A 17,395-nucleotide genomic window follows, 5' to 3' on the forward strand; every position below is an offset into this window, starting at 1 on the left:
AGGATAGGAAAGGTAACTTTGCGGTCAACACAAAACCCTACAAACAACCACGCAAAGGGGGCAAAAAGGCCCTCCGTACCGACTAACGGCACGGAGGTACACCCTCTGCGTCCCAAAGCTTCTAGCAAGCAAGAAAAACCAAATAAACAAGCTGGACAGAAAAAACAGCAAACAAAAATAACACAAGAGCAACTTAGCTATGCAGAGCAGCAGGCCACAGGAACGATCCAGGAGGAAGCAAGTCCAATACTAGAACATTGACTGGAGGCCAGGATCAAAGCACTAGGTGGAGTTAAATAGAGCAGCACCTAACGACTTCACCACATCACATGAGGAAGGAAACTCAGAAGCCGCAGTACCACTCTCCTCCACCAACGGAAGCTCATAGAGAGAATCAGCCGAAGTACCACTTGTGACCACAGGAGGGAGCTCTGCCACAGAATTCACAACAGTTATTTGCATATTTTTTGATTCATTAAAGTATTGCCACAAAGTTTCACCCTCACCGAGTTATGTCTGAGTAGTATTTTACTCACGGTAAAAGTAGAGTGGGCGTTCGGTGGGACGAGCTCTGCCCATGCAGTTTTAGCTAACGAACTGAAGCACCCGCAGACCCCCCGTGTTTCCACAGTCTTCAATCCAGTTCGTATTCAAAGAACCAGACGACCTTATTCCTGAAGTGGCTTCGCCAGTGGTTTTGCTGTTGTTTTTGCGGTGAATGCTTGGCCTGCATCTTTTTACAGTATCCTCTATTAAAAAAGTGAGATGCTTCCAAGCAGAAGTCATCCAATGAATGAAAAAGTTATTTCTTTTAACCACTCCCTTGTTTCCAAATCCTGAAGTGGTTAAAAGAAATAACAAAATATTGAACATATCGGTTTTATATTGTTGTGCATTATGTACAGTTTTATGCACCTTTTCTGCACTTTTTCTGGTGGATTCCAAATAGAATCCACCTCAGAAAGCTGTTATGTGCATATATTAAGGGTACTGTATGTACAGATGCCTTCTTTTCAAGGGAATTCCACCTGAAATCTGTCTGAAAAAGCACTAAAATGCTACATAAAATGAACATAAATGCACAGTGATGTAAAAACAACTTGCTATTAAGGTTGAGAGAAACGGATCGGACAAATTCAAAAATCGCCGACTTTCGGCAAAGTCGGGTTTCATGAAACCCGACCCGATCCTAGTGTGGGATCGGCCATGAGGTCGGCGATCTTCACGCCAAAGTCGCGTTTCGTATGACGCTTTCAGCGCCATTTTTCAGCCAATGAAGAAGGACGCAGAGTGTGGGCAGCGTGATGACATAGGTCTCGGTCCCCACCATCTTAGAGAAGGGCATGACAGTGATTGGCTTGCTGTCTGCGGCGTCACAGGGGCTATAAAGGGGCGTGCACGCCGACCACCATCTTACTTCTGCTGATCGTAGCATAGGGAGATGTTGCCGCAGCTTCATCAGAAGAAGGGATATAGTTAGGGAGGGAAGATTAACCCCAGAAACTGCTTGTGCTGTAGCAATTTTCACTGTCCAACACCACCATTTGTTTGCAGGGACAGTGGAGGCTATATTTTTGTGCATCAGCTCTGTAGCTTATTAGGCTGCCTTATAAGGCTCCCTGATAGCTGCATTGCTGTTTGCACGCTGCTGTGCAAACCAACTACTTTTTTAAAAGCAAAAATCCTGTTGCTCCTTTCTGCACAGTTATCTTGTTTATTTGTCCACACTTTTGTGTGCAGCAGTTCTTCTTATTGCTGCCATACTTTTCCTGAGATCATTGTAGGGAGATTGAAATTGTACTACAGTCCTTGTATTTTTTCATATATCTTCCAGCCACTTTCTGCCACTTACATTGCGTTGTTTTATACACTGGGCCTGAGTTTTGGGTCAGTCTCCCCCCAAAAAAGGGAGTTTCAAATTCTCACAAAGTGGATCTACTGCAGTCCTGTTAGTTTGGTGTACGTCAGCCAGCCACTTTCTGGCACTTACATTGCGCTGTTTTATACTCTTGGCCTGAGTTTTGGGTCAGTCTCCCCCCAAAAAAAAGGGAGATTCAAATTCTCAAAAAGTTTATGTACACCTTCTACCTTGTTTTACAGTACCATATAACGGTTGTTATTTTGGTTAGATTTTCCAAAAAATGAGGAAGTCTGGTGGAAGAGCCCGTGGGCGGTGGTTGCCAGCTGGTACTGATGGTGGTGGTGGTGATGGTGCATCTGGTGGTAGTGGCAAAAGCACAATAGCACCTAAGGCTGGAGGTGTTGAGCCAGCGTCATCGTCTGGCTACACAAGGCCTTGAAGGCTCCCTTATCTGGGAGTAGGAAAACAGCTTTTAAAGCCGGATGATCTAACCTTCATTAAAATGAACCAATCATGGATTTCAAATTATTCTGCCCCACCTTCCTGTAGCTTGCCTGAAAAATGTCTTGCTTTTGGCCTCCTCTTACTGACTTCTCCAATTCCTCCATTTGCAGCTGCTGAATGTCCACCATAGGCCATTTTTATACATCCCTAAATGGGCTGACTCCCCCCACAGGGCCGTGGTCACCACCTGGCGCAAGCACCCGTGCGAGTGCGGTTTGCCTGGACAGGTGGGTGTGCCCACTCTTGGGTGATGGTACTGGCACAGGGTCCCTCATAGTACAATGAAGTGTCTCTGACGGTGGTGGTGCACAACCAACGTCAGACACACCATCGTAATATGAGGGGCTCTGTGCTAGTACCGCTGCCCACGAGAGAGTGTTTCCCCCAGCTCGAACAGTGCTCTACCACTTGCAATACTTACCTCTCCCTTCTCCATCACTGTGTAGGCTGTGCTGTTAAATTTGTTGAAATGATAGATGATAGTTAAAATATACAGGGGCCCTGGCCTCCATTTAGATCAGTTAATACTTTGCGCCTACTACCACTGTCTGCTACTCAGCAGAGGAGCCCACCCCTGTACCTAGCTATGCCACCTGTTTAGTCCGGTTACCAATTTTGAACTGCATTTAGCCTACTTTATTATTTGGGCCTACTAGCTGTGTCTGCCACTCATTACAGTTGTCCTCCACTGAACAAAGCAATGCCGCCCGTTTAGTCCTGTTACCAATTTTGAACTGCATTTAGCCTACTTTATTATTTGGGCCTACTAACTGTGTTTGCCACTCATTACAGTTGTCCTCCACTGAACAAAGCAATGCTGTCCGTTTAGTCCTGTTACTAATTTTGAACTGCATTTAGCCTACTTTATTATTTGGGCCTACTAACTGTGTCTGCCACTCATTACAGTTGTCCTCCACTGAACAAAGCAATGCCACCTGTTTAGTCCTGTTACCAATTTTGAACTGCATTTAGCCTACTTTATTATTTGGGCCTACTAACTGTGTTTGCCACTCATTACAGTTGTCCTCCACTGAACAAAGCAATGTTGTCCGTTTAGTCCTGTTACTAATTTTGAACTGCATTTAGCCTACTTTATTATTTGGGCCTACTAACTGTGTCTGCCACTCATTACAGTTGTCCTCCACTGAACAAAGCAATGCTGCCTGTTTAGCCTTGTTACCAATTTTGAACTGCGTTTACCCTACTTTTGTATTTGGGCCTACTAACTGTGTCTGCCACTCATTACAGTTGTCCTCCACTGAACAAAGCAATGCCACCCATTTAGTCCTGTTACCAATTTTGAACTGCATTTAGCCTACTTTATTATTTGGGCCTACTAACTGTGTCTGCCACTCATTACAGTTGTCCTCCACTGAACAAAGCAATGCCACCCATTTAGTCCTGTTACCAATTTTGAACTGCATTTAGCCTACTTTATTATTTGGGCCTACTAGCTGTGTCTGCCACTCATTACAGTTGTCCTCCACTGAACAAAGCAATGCCGCCCGTTTAGTCCTGTTACCAATTTTGAACTGCATTTAGCCTACTTTATTATTTGGGCCTACTAACTGTGTTTGCCACTCATTACAGTTGTCCTCCACTGAACAAAGCAATGCTGTCCGTTTAGTCCTGTTACTAATTTTGAACTGCATTTAGCCTACTTTATTATTTGGGCCTACTAACTGTGTCTGCCACTCATTACAGTTGTCCTCCACTGAACAAAGCAATGCCACCTGTTTAGTCCTGTTACCAATTTTGAACTGCATTTAGCCTACTTTATTATTTGGGCCTACTAACTGTGTTTGCCACTCATTACAGTTGTCCTCCACTGAACAAAGCAATGTTGTCCGTTTAGTCCTGTTACTAATTTTGAACTGCATTTAGCCTACTTTATTATTTGGGCCTACTAACTGTGTCTGCCACTCATTACAGTTGTCCTCCACTGAACAAAGCAATGCTGCCTGTTTAGCCTTGTTACCAATTTTGAACTGCGTTTACCCTACTTTTGTATTTGGGCCTACTAACTGTGTCTGCCACTCATTACAGTTGTCCTCCACTGAACAAAGCAATGCCGCCCGTTTAGTCCTGTTACCAATTTTGAACTGCTTTTAGCCTACCTTTCCATTTGGGCCTACTACCTGAGTCTGCACCACTCATTACAATTGTCCTCCCCTTAACAAAGTTATGTCGCCTGTTTAGTCCTGTTACCAATTTTGAACTGAATTTAGCCTACTTTTTATTTTGGGCCTACTAACTGTGTCTGCGCCACTCATTACAATTGTCCTCCACTAAACAAAGCAATGCCACCTGGTTAGTCCTGTTACTAATTTTTAACTGCTTTTAGCCTACTTTTTTTTATTTTGGGCCTATATCTGTGTTTCCTCCTCATCCTGCCCATTGTCCAGCCACTGCTAGATGAGTCTGGTGGTACATTGACCCAGACCACTACATTCCCCTTGCACTCTACACAGCCAGAATCTGACCCTGCTGAAAGTCAGGTTCTCCTTCCCGCATACTATACCACCTTACACAGGGACAAAGAGGAAGGTGCAGATGAAAGTGCCGGTTCCTTCATCAGGTGGGGGGGCATACTTGTTGGCACTGGCACAGGGCCCCTCATAGTACGCAAAAGTGTCTCTGGCAGTGGGACGCCACCCGCCATCAAACACACCACTGTACTATGAGGGGCCCTGTGCCAGTGCCAAGTAGTGGGCCCCCCTGCTTGCTCAGGATCACAGCACTTGCAAAGTTGAAATACTTACCTCTCCCTGCTCCACCAACGTGATGTATTCCGCGTTTCCTGGGACCAAGAAAATCTTGAGCCAGCCCTATCCCCCCACATCTTTAGCCAAATGACCCCCTGTTTTCAATGCCTAACTATTATTATAAAGTAAATTAAGATTGACAAGCTTAAGAAATAAGAATTGATGTTTTTGGCATTAAAATGGACACTGTAGGTTTTTTCCTGTCCTCCACTCACTGCCAACTTTGATTCCTCATTGACTTGCATTGGGTTTCGTGTTTCGGTCGGCCCCTGACTTTTTGAAATAATCGGCCGATTTCACCCGACACGACTTTTAACAAAGTCGGGTTTCGCGAAACCCAACTCGATCCTAAAAAAGTAAAAGTGTCTCAACTCTACTTGCTGTGCATATGTATCATCTATTGTCACTTATTTTAGCTGCTTCAAGCTTTGGAAGCTGGGAAGCAAAGAAGTATCATGTTAAATCTTTGACGGCTTGAACTTGGAAACTGCTCACTATTTGAAGTTTAAATGAAAAATAAAAGACACCAGCGTCTAAGCTGCAGCTCAAACAATGGGAAAAAAAACACCCACAAAGATGTTTAAGTAAAAACACAGCTGACATTTTTCTGAAGTATCTACTGCTTGGAAAACTCAGTAGATAGTCTGGTATCTAAAACGCACCGTATGCACATGCCCTACGGCTACATTCCCACAATGTGTATTTGGTGAGTTTTTGATGTTGTGTATTTTTGCTTGCATTTTATTGTCTTTGATAGTGCATTTTTTGACACTTTTTGACATGTCACATTTTAAATAAAGCTGCTTTGTTTTGAATACTTTCTGGAATTTAGTTTTGACACAACTTTCTTGATACAGTCATATATTGTTTACATGTATTTTTAAAGCAAGGAAATACACTAAAAACTCATATTTGTTATTTACCTGCATATTTTCAGCATCTGATGATTCTATGGGGAAAATTCCGCACATAAAGTTCAGTGTACTCACAAAAGAAAATTACATGTTGCGGATTTCAAACTCGCACCGCAGGTCAGTTGACGGCAATGTAAAAAATTGCACAGTGGGCATGAGATTTCTCTAAATCTCATCCACTTTGCTGGAAGTTTAAGATGTTGCAGCCCAGGGTCTTCCCTAAAACAGAGGTCTCCTTCTTGACCTTATCAGTGACATCTTTTTCAGGGGCTGGTTTCAGCTCTCAGCCACCTCAGAAATGGCGTGTCTATAAGATGAGTCAAATCTCGCACTTAGCGTTCTCACTTGCCCTGGTGTGGTGTTAAGTGCAGTGACAGCATTGGGGTTGATGTCACGTTTGTGTTGTCAGGTGACATCAAGCCTAGGTGTTTGTAAAGGAAAGGTGTCTATAAGATGTCCCCATTACTAACCCCGTATTCAAATTCTGAAAAAATAATACTCAGAATAAAGTCCTTTATTTGAACAAATGACACACTCATTTATTGATTCTGAATTAACCAAACACATTTATACTCACCTTGCTCCCAATCCACTGAAGCCAATGTTCCCTGTAAAAGAATTAAAATAATAAAAAAACAAATTCCTCATCTTTCCACCAAGAAGATAATAATCCAATTGTCTTGTGATGCATCTAGCTCTGTTTCTTCTAGATGGCAGGCTGCACTCTTGCATGGTGGGACCATACAGCCTGACATCCAGCAGAGACACTGAGCTGCACATGCTTGCTAAGTTGAGTGCCATGTGGTGACATTAGAAAGGTCATCGGATTTCAGAGCCAATTAACTCAGTTCAACTCAATGACGTCAGCGTGAGAGCCAAACTCCAATGACCTTTCTGATGGCACTGTGAGCATGAGAGCATGAGGTGACAACCCCCAGCTGTCTGCTGAGACTTTGCTGGTTATTAATTCTAGGGGGACTCAACTATGTAACTTTTTTGGGGGGTCCCCCATTTTAATAACCAGTAAAGGCTTAGTATGCATCTGTGAGCTGATGTTAATAGCCTGGGAAGTTACATAGGTATTACCTCCTTTCCAGGCTATAAACATCTGCCCCCAGCTGTCCGCTTTCTCTCTGCTAGTTAAAATTTCATGGGACTCCATGCCATTTTTTCAGAAAATAATTTATTTATTAATTAAATACATGTACAGTAAGCTACATGGGCAAGTCACTGATTATATATCTCAATCACAGCTGCATACAGGTTTATGTGCTCCCTGAGAGGCACCCAAAATCCTAATTCTGCTATTGATGTGACTCTTTACATTGTCTGAGCTATGTCCAGGTGGGTTTTCCCTCCAAACTTACAAGAGAAAAAAGTAAACGAAAACCCTGATGTAACTAAGTAAAAAAGCAAAAGTGCATTTAAATAACACAGAGTTTTTAGTAATACTGTTTTTTGATCAAAAAATAGCACAAAAGCCATCCCACCTCGTCACGGTAACTCTGATCGGGACAGTCCTAAACTGTCTAATATTAAAACCTTACCATGTGTCAATGTTGACCTCAGTGTGAATAAGGGCAGACAAAAGGACTGGGCCCAACCAGTGAAACACTAGACTGGGGAAGCCTTATATAGTCTCTAGCTCAGAAACAGGGAGTCCACACCCTGGGTTGCACAGAATGCAACAATACAGAGAAAAAAACACTAAATTGAGCTTAACTTAAGGTGGTACACATGCAGAGGTAAAACGCATGTTCACATTGGCCACAAAACATTAAAACCTACAAGAGAAAAAAGTAAATGAAAACCCTGATGTAACTAAGTAAAAAAGCAAAAGTGCATTTAAATAACACAGAGTTTTTAGTAATACTGTTTTTTGATAAAAAATAGCACAAAAGCCATCCCACCACGTCACGGTAACTCTGATCGGGACAGTCCTAAACTGTCTAATATTAAAACCTTACCATGTGTCAATGTTGACCTCAGTGTGAATAAGGGCAGACAAAAGGACTGGGCCCAACCAGTGAAACACTAGACTGGGGAAGCCTTATATATAGTCTCTAGCTTAGAAACAGGGAGGCCACACCCCGGATTGCACAAAATGCAACAATACAGAGAGAAAAAAAAACACTAAATTGAGCTTAACTTAAGGTGGTACACATGCAGAGGTAAAACGCATGTTCACATTGGCCACAAAACATTAAAACCTACAAGAGAAAAAAGTAAATGAAAACCCTGATGTAACTAAGTAAAAAAGCAAAAGTGCATTTAAATAACACAGAGTTTTTAGTAATACTGTTTTTTGATAAAAAAAAAATAGCACAAAAGCCATCCCACCTCGTCACGGTAACTCTGATCGGGACAGTCCTAAACTGTCTAATATTAAAACCTTACCATGCGTCAATGTTGACCTCAGTGTGAATAAGGGCAGACAAAAGGACTGGGCCCAACCAGTGAAACACTAGACTGGGAAGCCTTATATAGTCTCTAGCTCAGAAACAGGGAGGCCACACGCTGTGTTGCACATAATGCAATAATACAGAGAAAAAAAACACAAAAATTGAGCTTAACTTGAGCTTGTACACATGCAGAGGTAAAACGCATGTTCACATTGGCCACAAAACATTAAAACCTACAAGAGAAAAAAGTAAACGAAAACCCTGATGTAACTAAGTAAAAAAAGCAAAAGTGCATTTAAATAACACAGAGTTTTTAGGGTTTTCCCTCAAGCCTTCACCAAAGTGGCTGTAGTTGTGCTCCTGACACTGATTCAGGGTCTGGAATGGAAGAATATACCTGTTTATCACATTGTTTAGTTCATTATGCAACATTTGCACATCCCTTGTCAAGTTATCATGCTGCAGCTGAAGGAACTGCGGGATATATAATCTTGTTCTAGGTGCTTAACCAAATAAAAAAATTCTACCTAAAGGGATAAAGGCAAGCATACGGTCCATGACTTGCCAGTTTCCTACTTTTTTTCTCGATTTTTACCATTCATGTCTCATTTAGTCTTTCCACATCTACACTGCTCTGTGAATAGTAAGGATTGTGGAAAGCCTGCTCAATTCACAGAGACTAGAAAAGCTCCCTCATGATCTATCCTGTAAAATGTGAACTTGCATCATTTTCAATCACTTCAGGAACCTCATACCTACATACCACCTCCTTCATGAGTTTTTGACCTGTAACCTTAGCCATAGCTTTCTGCACTAGATGTGTCTCAGGCCAATCCTGAAAAGATAATGAATCTACGCATACATACAAGCACAATCTCCTATATACCTTCTCATGATAGCTGCACATAGTCAATCTGCAATCTCTGGAATGAGTAGAGAAGATGAGGGGTATGTTTCTGAAGGGTCTTTACAGTTTTTTCTACATTGTGTCAGCAGCACGTGTCATACAAGACTGATTGAACCTGACCTCCTGGGTACTGAATCCTGGCATTACCCATACCTTATTCATAGATTTCTAAGACAAATGTGTAAGTTGTGTTATCTAGGCTATCACTGAGTAGAGGGCTCATTAGCAGACAAAGCTTACCGCCCTTATTCCACAAACCTTGCACAGTCAGCTGGGCTCCCTGCATCTCTTACTCCTGCAGGTATAATATCAGGAGTGACAGATGTCACAGAGGTCATGGCCAACATTAGTACTTGACTCTCGACTGTAGGCATCTTTGCTGCTTCCTTGATGGCTGCGCCTGTATGAGGAATTACTCAGGCTGCATCGTTGTCAACTGAGATGTGAGCTTTATTTTCACTATGTCAAGCTTATTCAATAACAGGAGAGCCTCCATCAGGGCCTGTACGTTCTCTGCAATTTTTATAGGTTTCTCATGAGATGCTAGGAAAGATCTTCTGTCTAAATGTACATTGGCCATCTTACTCTTTGTCGCTCTACAGGCCTCAGGGAGTGCCTTCAGCTCTGCCTCCTGATATACAGGCACCGTCATCTGTCACCGACTCACCACTACTGAATTGTCTACTTTAACAAATTCTTGTACTACTTGTAAAAATGGCAATTATGCCATTCCTCTGCTATTTCTCCGAGAAATGCATGCATTAAGTTGACAACTGGGTGTTACCATTCACTGCATATAGTGACATTGTCATACTGTGTAGGGAGACACCCCCAACTGGAAACATCCACTTATGAACTTACAAATGTCTAAGAGGAATAACAGAAAAGACGTCTAAAGAGAAAAATTCTATTTTATGCAGAATCCAAGGATTTACTAAAATAGACTGTGTGAACTGATTACAACCCCAAATGGCCTCATTTTTTTTAGGATTTAAATAACCTGAACCCTACTCATTTCTGAAAGCTGGAAAACTGAAAAGTGTTCTTTCATTCACCTGTGGAAAGTAAAACTTAGGTCATGTTAAAGTGGTTTTTTATCATCATAAATGGATAACTTGAAAAGTGCTTGTGAAACCAAACAATTGTGCAAGAATGGAATGGAGAGAATGAAAAAATTAATTAATTTTATAGTATACTGTTTGTTAGGTAGTTGACTAGCGACCCCTGAAGTCTATCAGTAGTGGTCGATCTCCTAGGCAAGGAGAACAGAGCTACAAGTGGCCTCTGCTTGCAGCATGGATGAGTTCGCACTTCAGACTAGTACCTCAGGCACGCAACTGGTCTGAAATGTCAGTTATCGGGAGTGAGCTGTCCTCGGAAATCAGTAAGCCAGGAGACGTGGAAGTGGTCCTTGTTACCGAAGATGAGATAAACACTTTAATGTTTTCTTGGTGTTCCAAATATTGGCCAGATAATAATGCTGCATATATTAGCCTGAGATAACATGTCAGTGAGTCAACAGGTTCATACCGCAGTGTATAACTAAACATGGTAGCTATTGAGTATGGGAGATAATACTGTATATGCAGCATTAAATGTAACATACAAGTGCAGTATTATACAACATGGCACAAGCTGTTACGCCAGTATGTTGTGCTCATTGATATGAGGCATCAGGTGGCACATGGGTCCTCCTGTTATATTTGTGCATCTATTATATTTATCCATCCTAATAATACATGGTGGAAGCACAAGGGAAACAAGGACGTCTCATTGTATTCACCAAAAGTTACAAACTTGTTTTTGTTCAGTATGTAGGTCAAAATGTACCCAACCTCTAAAATATGTGGATAATTAAGAAAAAAAATGTATTTTGAAAAATGTTCTTGTTAGTATTCTGCTTCACATATTACATATTGAATGTTTCTTTCTGTGTTCTCAGGTTTGGGTAGATGCAGGTACTCAAATCTTCTTCTCTTATGCCATCTGCTTGGGATGTTTGACCGCTCTGGGAAGTTACAATAACTACAATAATAATTGCTACAGGTACATTGACTTGTAGATATAAAGAGGCTGTTGATGAATTGTGGTTTCGCTTGGTTTCACAATGTTTTGAACATTTAGCAAATCAAAGCTCCCAATATATACATTTATCTATGCATTTCATGACTACTTTATGAATGACACCAAACTAGTGGCGCAGTGGACCTCCTATGACCTTCAGAACCATAGCAATTATTTGTGAAAGAAAGTCCATTTGTGTGTTGAAATCGCTCGGCAGGAATTTGGCCCAGGTTGACCTGGTACCTTCTTGCTTTTGCCACAAATTAGATGGAGATACTAACATGCCCTCAAGAGCCCATTATATCATCCCACCTTGTCCCACAGATGTTCTATTGAATAAGGGACTTGTAACCATGAAGGTTAGGGAAGTAAAGAGAACTAGATGTCAAATTCCGAGAACCAATCCATGACTATGTGAGCCTCATGGCATGGTACATTGTCCTTCTGAAAGTATATTCCTACCAAACAACAGCTGTCATAAAGGGATAAAATTGGTTGGGCCACAACGTATGGGTAAGCCCTATTGTCCAAATGTCTAATTAAATGTATCCGTAGACCTAGAATGTGCAAGGTAAACCACCACACATTTACTGCACTAACACAATCCTGATCTGTTGACACCTTACTGGAAGTGATTATCTATTCATGCTACTTGTGCCAAATTCTGACCCTCCCATTAGCGTGGTACACAATAGAGCAGAATTTATTTGACCAGGCAATGATTTTGCACTATTTTTTAATTAGCTGTTCACTCAAATTTGGGAAGGAAATTCGATTTGCATGTAACTCAAGTATACATTATAATGATCTGAGATCTCCTCAGACACTAGATAATGATAAACAAACAGTATGTAAAAAAAGTAAAAAAAAAAAAAAAGTTATAATCACTTGGTCCTTCCCTTTTCCATCGTGCACTCCTTATCTGGCCAAGTCGTCTTATTTGGTTCACTCATTGGTTTGATCTCTTTGAGATCTTACGGTACCTGGCATCTTTAGTATCTTCATTGCTATCTAGGCCACAATATAATTTTGTCATGTGGCATGCACTGGATGACATTGTGATGTCATTTCCTAGTCAATTCAGGAGAAACCAAGGATGCTGGGTTTAGTAAGACACATAAATAGCTCAGTGTGGCCCGAGAAGATGACCAAGGCATGGCTTTATGGCAGGGCAGATGAGTACTAGTGATGAGCGAGTATACTCGTTGCTCGGGTTCTCCCAAGCACACTCAGGTGATCTCCGAGTATTTGTGACTGCTCGGAGATTTAGTTTTTGTTGATGCAGCTGCTTGATTTACGGCTACTAGCCAGCCTGAATACATGTGGGGGTTGCCTGGTTGCTAGGGAATCCCCACATGTAATCAAGTTGTCTAACAGTCGCAAATCATGCACCAGCGGCAAGGAAAACGAAATCTCCGAGCAGTCACAAATTCTCGGAGATCCCCCGAGCGTGCTCAGGAAAACCTGAGCAACGTGTATACTCGCCCATCACTAATGAGGTAGCATTTTTTTTACCCCCTTACCAGCCCTTTTTTTGTGAAATTCGAATGATAAAAAAAAATTGAATTCAGGAACTTTGTGAAACTCAAGGCAAATTTGATTAATCTCAAAGTAATTGATTCATCTCTTTTGTCTTGTCTTTCTGTTTATCTTTACACTGAGCTGTGCATTCGGACACATTGGTAGAAGCATTTGGTTTCAATTTGCTTGACTCTGCATCACCTGTTCGCTAGAACAATTCTTGATATTTCCCAATAATCCCATTGTCCCATTAGGATGGAGAGTTATTTAAATCCACATGATTCCCTTTTTCTGGATGTTTCCCCCCTGTCACAGAATTCTCAATATACTCTCAATAATACTTCATGTTGAAGCCCAATAAAGTTGGTTAGTCTAGCACCATGCCTCATTTGAAGTCATTCAGATCACTTAATTTTCCCTTACGTTGATTTCCGCTGAAACCAAGCCACAAACACTTGACTTTATATTGCACTCCGTGGTCACTTGTCTAATGTCCATACAGGGAAACTCCAATTGTGTTGAGGCAAGTGTCTCTAAAACTAAATTCGGATGCTCGTGAACACTCTCCTTGCACTGACCATGATGAACGGATTGGTCGCAGGTCTCCTGACCTGAACTTGACAGTCTCATACGAATATATGGGCTTGTCAAGTTCAGGTCAGGAGACCAGTGGTCAGTACATGCATCATACAGATATTTCCAGGGGCTTACCACTGATATAATGTTTTTATCTGTCCGATTGAATGGACTATATTACTATATTTTTTGTCGTAATACTTTTTAATAGAAATGTTAGAAATTTTAAGCCCTAAAGAACCCCATGCTCGTTAGACCACTGTGGGCCCAACACGCCGATATTGACGGGTTTGGCTGAGATCCTAATGTGTATGGGGGTGCCGGCGAACTGATGGTCAGGAGAGATGTCAATCAGGCATGTCCGATTTGGGAGTGCTAATCGTATTGTTCTCCAGGAGGTAAATCACCAGCCAGCAGCTCTCTCATAGAAAACACAGGAGTGTAAACCAAATGAGAATATTATTCGGTTGAGAGCCATCTAATGTGTATGGGGCCCTTAAGTTACACAAGCAAATAATCCTATCCATAAGGATAACTCATTATTATCTATTCTATTCTCATTGTTTGGTTCATTGACTTTAATGAAGGGAAGGACATAAGCTCTGACTAGTGAGCTCTTATGTCACCTGATCTATGATGAGATCACAGGTCTAGTGATACAGCAGAGACAATCACTCCTATGATAAAACAAACAGGCAGTGAATGTGTTCCCTCACAAAAACTAGCAGCTGAGAGTTGCTCCTATGTCACCAATATTATCACATATGTTTCCTACCCTAATCTGAAGCTCTGTATGCGCAACCATGAGCAGCAGCGGCGGCAGACATAGCAAATAACACAAAACATAGCAGGGGCACATATATAAGATTATCTCGGCACAGGAATATGTTTTTTAAAAAGAAATCAATTGTGGAACTTATTACTAATCCAAGATATATTGGTTAACATGTACTTTGTTAATGAGAAAACCTCCATAATGGTAATAAAATCACCAGTGGTATTTATTTCTTTATCTTACTTTATATAAAATGTTTTCCTGTTTTTTGTTTTGTTTTTTTATTTTACATTGGGAGGACATCCTTATAAAAAAAACAATTCCACGCTAACAACTGGAAACCATTACCCTGTTCCAACGCTGTCACTCAAATGGTCTCCACCAGACAGGAAGCAGTGATGTTCCGACTATCAATCATCTAACCCTGAAGCTAATCAGTGACTTCAGTGGTCAAGTTGCTGGTCAGCACTTCCGGTCTGGTAGAGACTGTCGGAGAGGCAGCACTACAGCAAAGGAAAGGGAGGGATTCCACTGGTATGGGTTATTTTTCTCTTTTATAAGGATGACTTCCCTCTTTTTAAAAAAAGTGTCCTTGTACAACTTTAACATAAATAAAGATGGGAGATTTTCTCACTATTATGTCCTCTGTGTCAAATTTAAAGTTCGTTGAATTTCCACAAATTCTTTGAAAATTGTTAGTAACCTGAAAATACATTTATGCTTAAAAATAATAATACTCTCTTGTCTGAGACCTACTCCTCAGCTCCTCACCAAGTTCTCCAATTGCACCATCTGGTCTTCGAATCTTCCGGCCCCAAACATGGTCTCGTGGGGTGCGACACATGTCAATTACATGCTATACATCACGCTGTCACATAATACAAGTCATCATAACATCGATGACTTGCGTCCTGCCTCACATGATCATAGGAGACTTATTTGGAAGATCCAAAGACAGACTGGGTAGGGAGCCATGGTGGCACGGTAGGTAAGGGTAAAGCCTAGGACAGATTAGAGCAATCCTTTTTTATTTTAACCCCTTTCACTGGTCATCAAAAAAGTCCAGCAAAATGGCAACTCACTGCCACCATTTTGCAGCATTCATGAGAATCAAATCAGAAATGTAGATGTCTGGTGAATATAATTATTTTTCATAACATTGCATGGGATATAAATCAATTTACTGAACTATTCCAACCAATAAACCAGTGAGAGCAGGATAGAGACATGAAATATATGAAGCTGTCATGATCGGTTTGGGAGAACCACTGGCCAGTCCAAGCTTTGCATTCCAATCTTGGTCTTCTTCTGTCAAGTTTCAATTTATCTATTTCTTAATTAAAAAAAAGTCACTGCTCTGGCCAATAGAGGGCTTGCCATCAGGTGTCTAAGACCACGTTCCAATCATCCAACTCAATATATGTGTCATTTTTAAGTGGGATTATAAAACATGAATAATAGGCTAATAATGGCCACACGATACCCGGAGAGCCACATGGAAATCATCAGACAAAAATAAAGTCCATTTAAAAAGAACCTGTCACCAAGTTTGGCCGATATGACTATCACCTTTCCTGTATATCTACCCCCCAACTCAACCTGCAAGAGAAGAAAAATTACTTTTATTATACCCACCTGCGGTGCAGTCCAGTCCGATGGGTGTTGCTCTTCTTGGTCAGGCGCCTCCCTTCTTCTTGCGGCCCTCCTGCTTGTTTTGTTTGAATGACACATCTCCTTGGCACCGCACTCATGCGCAGGAGTACCTGTTGAGGGCAGAGCAAAGGACTGCAGTGCGAAGGTTCCAGGGAAGGTCAAAGAGCCCCTGCGCATGCGCACTGCAGTACTTTGCTCTGCTCTCGACAGGGCAGAGAAGTACGTCTGCACTGGAAAACTGTGCCGAGGAGACTGTGTGGATGATGAAAGGATGTGTCATCCACATGAAACAAGAAGGAGGACGGGGATCGTAAGAAGATTGGAGGCGCTGGATCAAGACCAGCGACGCCCATCGGACCGGACCGCCCCGCAGGTGAGTATAATTAAAGTTATTTTTCTTCTCTTACAGGTCAGGTTGGGGGCAGATATACAGCAGTATAAAATTATATTATTAAAATGCTATTATATAAAATGCTGTATATCAGCCCTGAAAGGTTATGGCCGTATCTCTTATCGGCCAAACTTGGTGACAGGTTCACAGGCTTGCCATGATGTCTGCATTGTGTCATGCCATATCATTGCTGCATTTTGGTCACACATCGGCTCCGACATTGGTCCCTACCATCACTTTTTTGTGTCCAAAGATTTCAATACTGCACATCTGTTTTCAAACCTGATGATATTTGATCCTAAAAAGTCAGTTGAGTGGAATGCTCAGCAATATTGTTCACTGGTTGGTCACAGCTGTTCGCTTTCATGGTCAATTGTCTGCAGCGATGAACCGTCATTGGATAAATGTTAGAAGCGTAATTAAATCTAGCGAAATGTTACTGCATATAAACTGATTGCATAACCTCTGCTTGTCTTTGCAGGGACTGTATCATGCTTTGCTGTTTGAACAGCGGCACCAGCTTTGTGGCCGGTTTTGCTATATTTTCTGTGCTTGGTTTTATGGCTTACGAACAAGGGGTTCCAATTGCAGAAGTTGCAGAATCAGGTATGTACAACTGATTTCTCAAATTTACCTTTGTGTATTTAGCAAATTACTGTGTATTGTATTTGGGGGTAAAACTTGGCCCAAGGAACGGAGATCTGTCTGCAGGTTTTTGCTATGGTATCTGAGAGATGCATGATACAGGAGCATGATATATTCAAGCAATATCACTTACTGGGCTGCTTGGGTAGTTTTGATAGAATCAGTGTTTTTCTCTGCTGCAGATGCAACGGTAGACACAATACTGATCTGCATGTAACCCCGCCCACTCCTCTGATTGGCAGCTTAATGGGTACACTGTACGCTGTCAGAGAGCTGCCAATCACGAGTGGAGGCGGGGTCACAAAAATTAGCAGGACTGGATTGCACTGAGACCTAGTCCAACATTGATAATCTGCTGATGATAAAACCCTGATCATATTGAAATTTGAACACACAATCTACTTAGTGACACATGCC

The 17,395-nt window shown here is 41.6% G+C and overlaps 1 protein-coding gene across 2 annotated transcripts in view; it reads left to right on the forward strand.

Moving 5' to 3' along the window:
- SLC6A11 (solute carrier family 6 member 11) overlaps positions 1-17,395 on the forward strand; it is a 172,555-nt gene that overhangs the window by 130,747 nt on the left and 24,413 nt on the right. For both annotated transcript variants that reach the window (XM_069736762.1, XM_069736761.1), the window contains exons 8-9: positions 11,296-11,399; positions 16,815-16,939. In XM_069736762.1, coding sequence (XP_069592863.1) covers positions 11,296-11,399; positions 16,815-16,939 — 229 coding nt within the window. The remainder of the gene's footprint in view (positions 1-11,295; positions 11,400-16,814; positions 16,940-17,395) is intronic.

The sequence above is a fragment of the Ranitomeya imitator genome, chromosome 8 (assembly GCF_032444005.1).
Source record: "Ranitomeya imitator isolate aRanImi1 chromosome 8, aRanImi1.pri, whole genome shotgun sequence".
Lineage (NCBI taxonomy): Eukaryota > Metazoa > Chordata > Amphibia > Anura > Dendrobatidae > Ranitomeya > Ranitomeya imitator.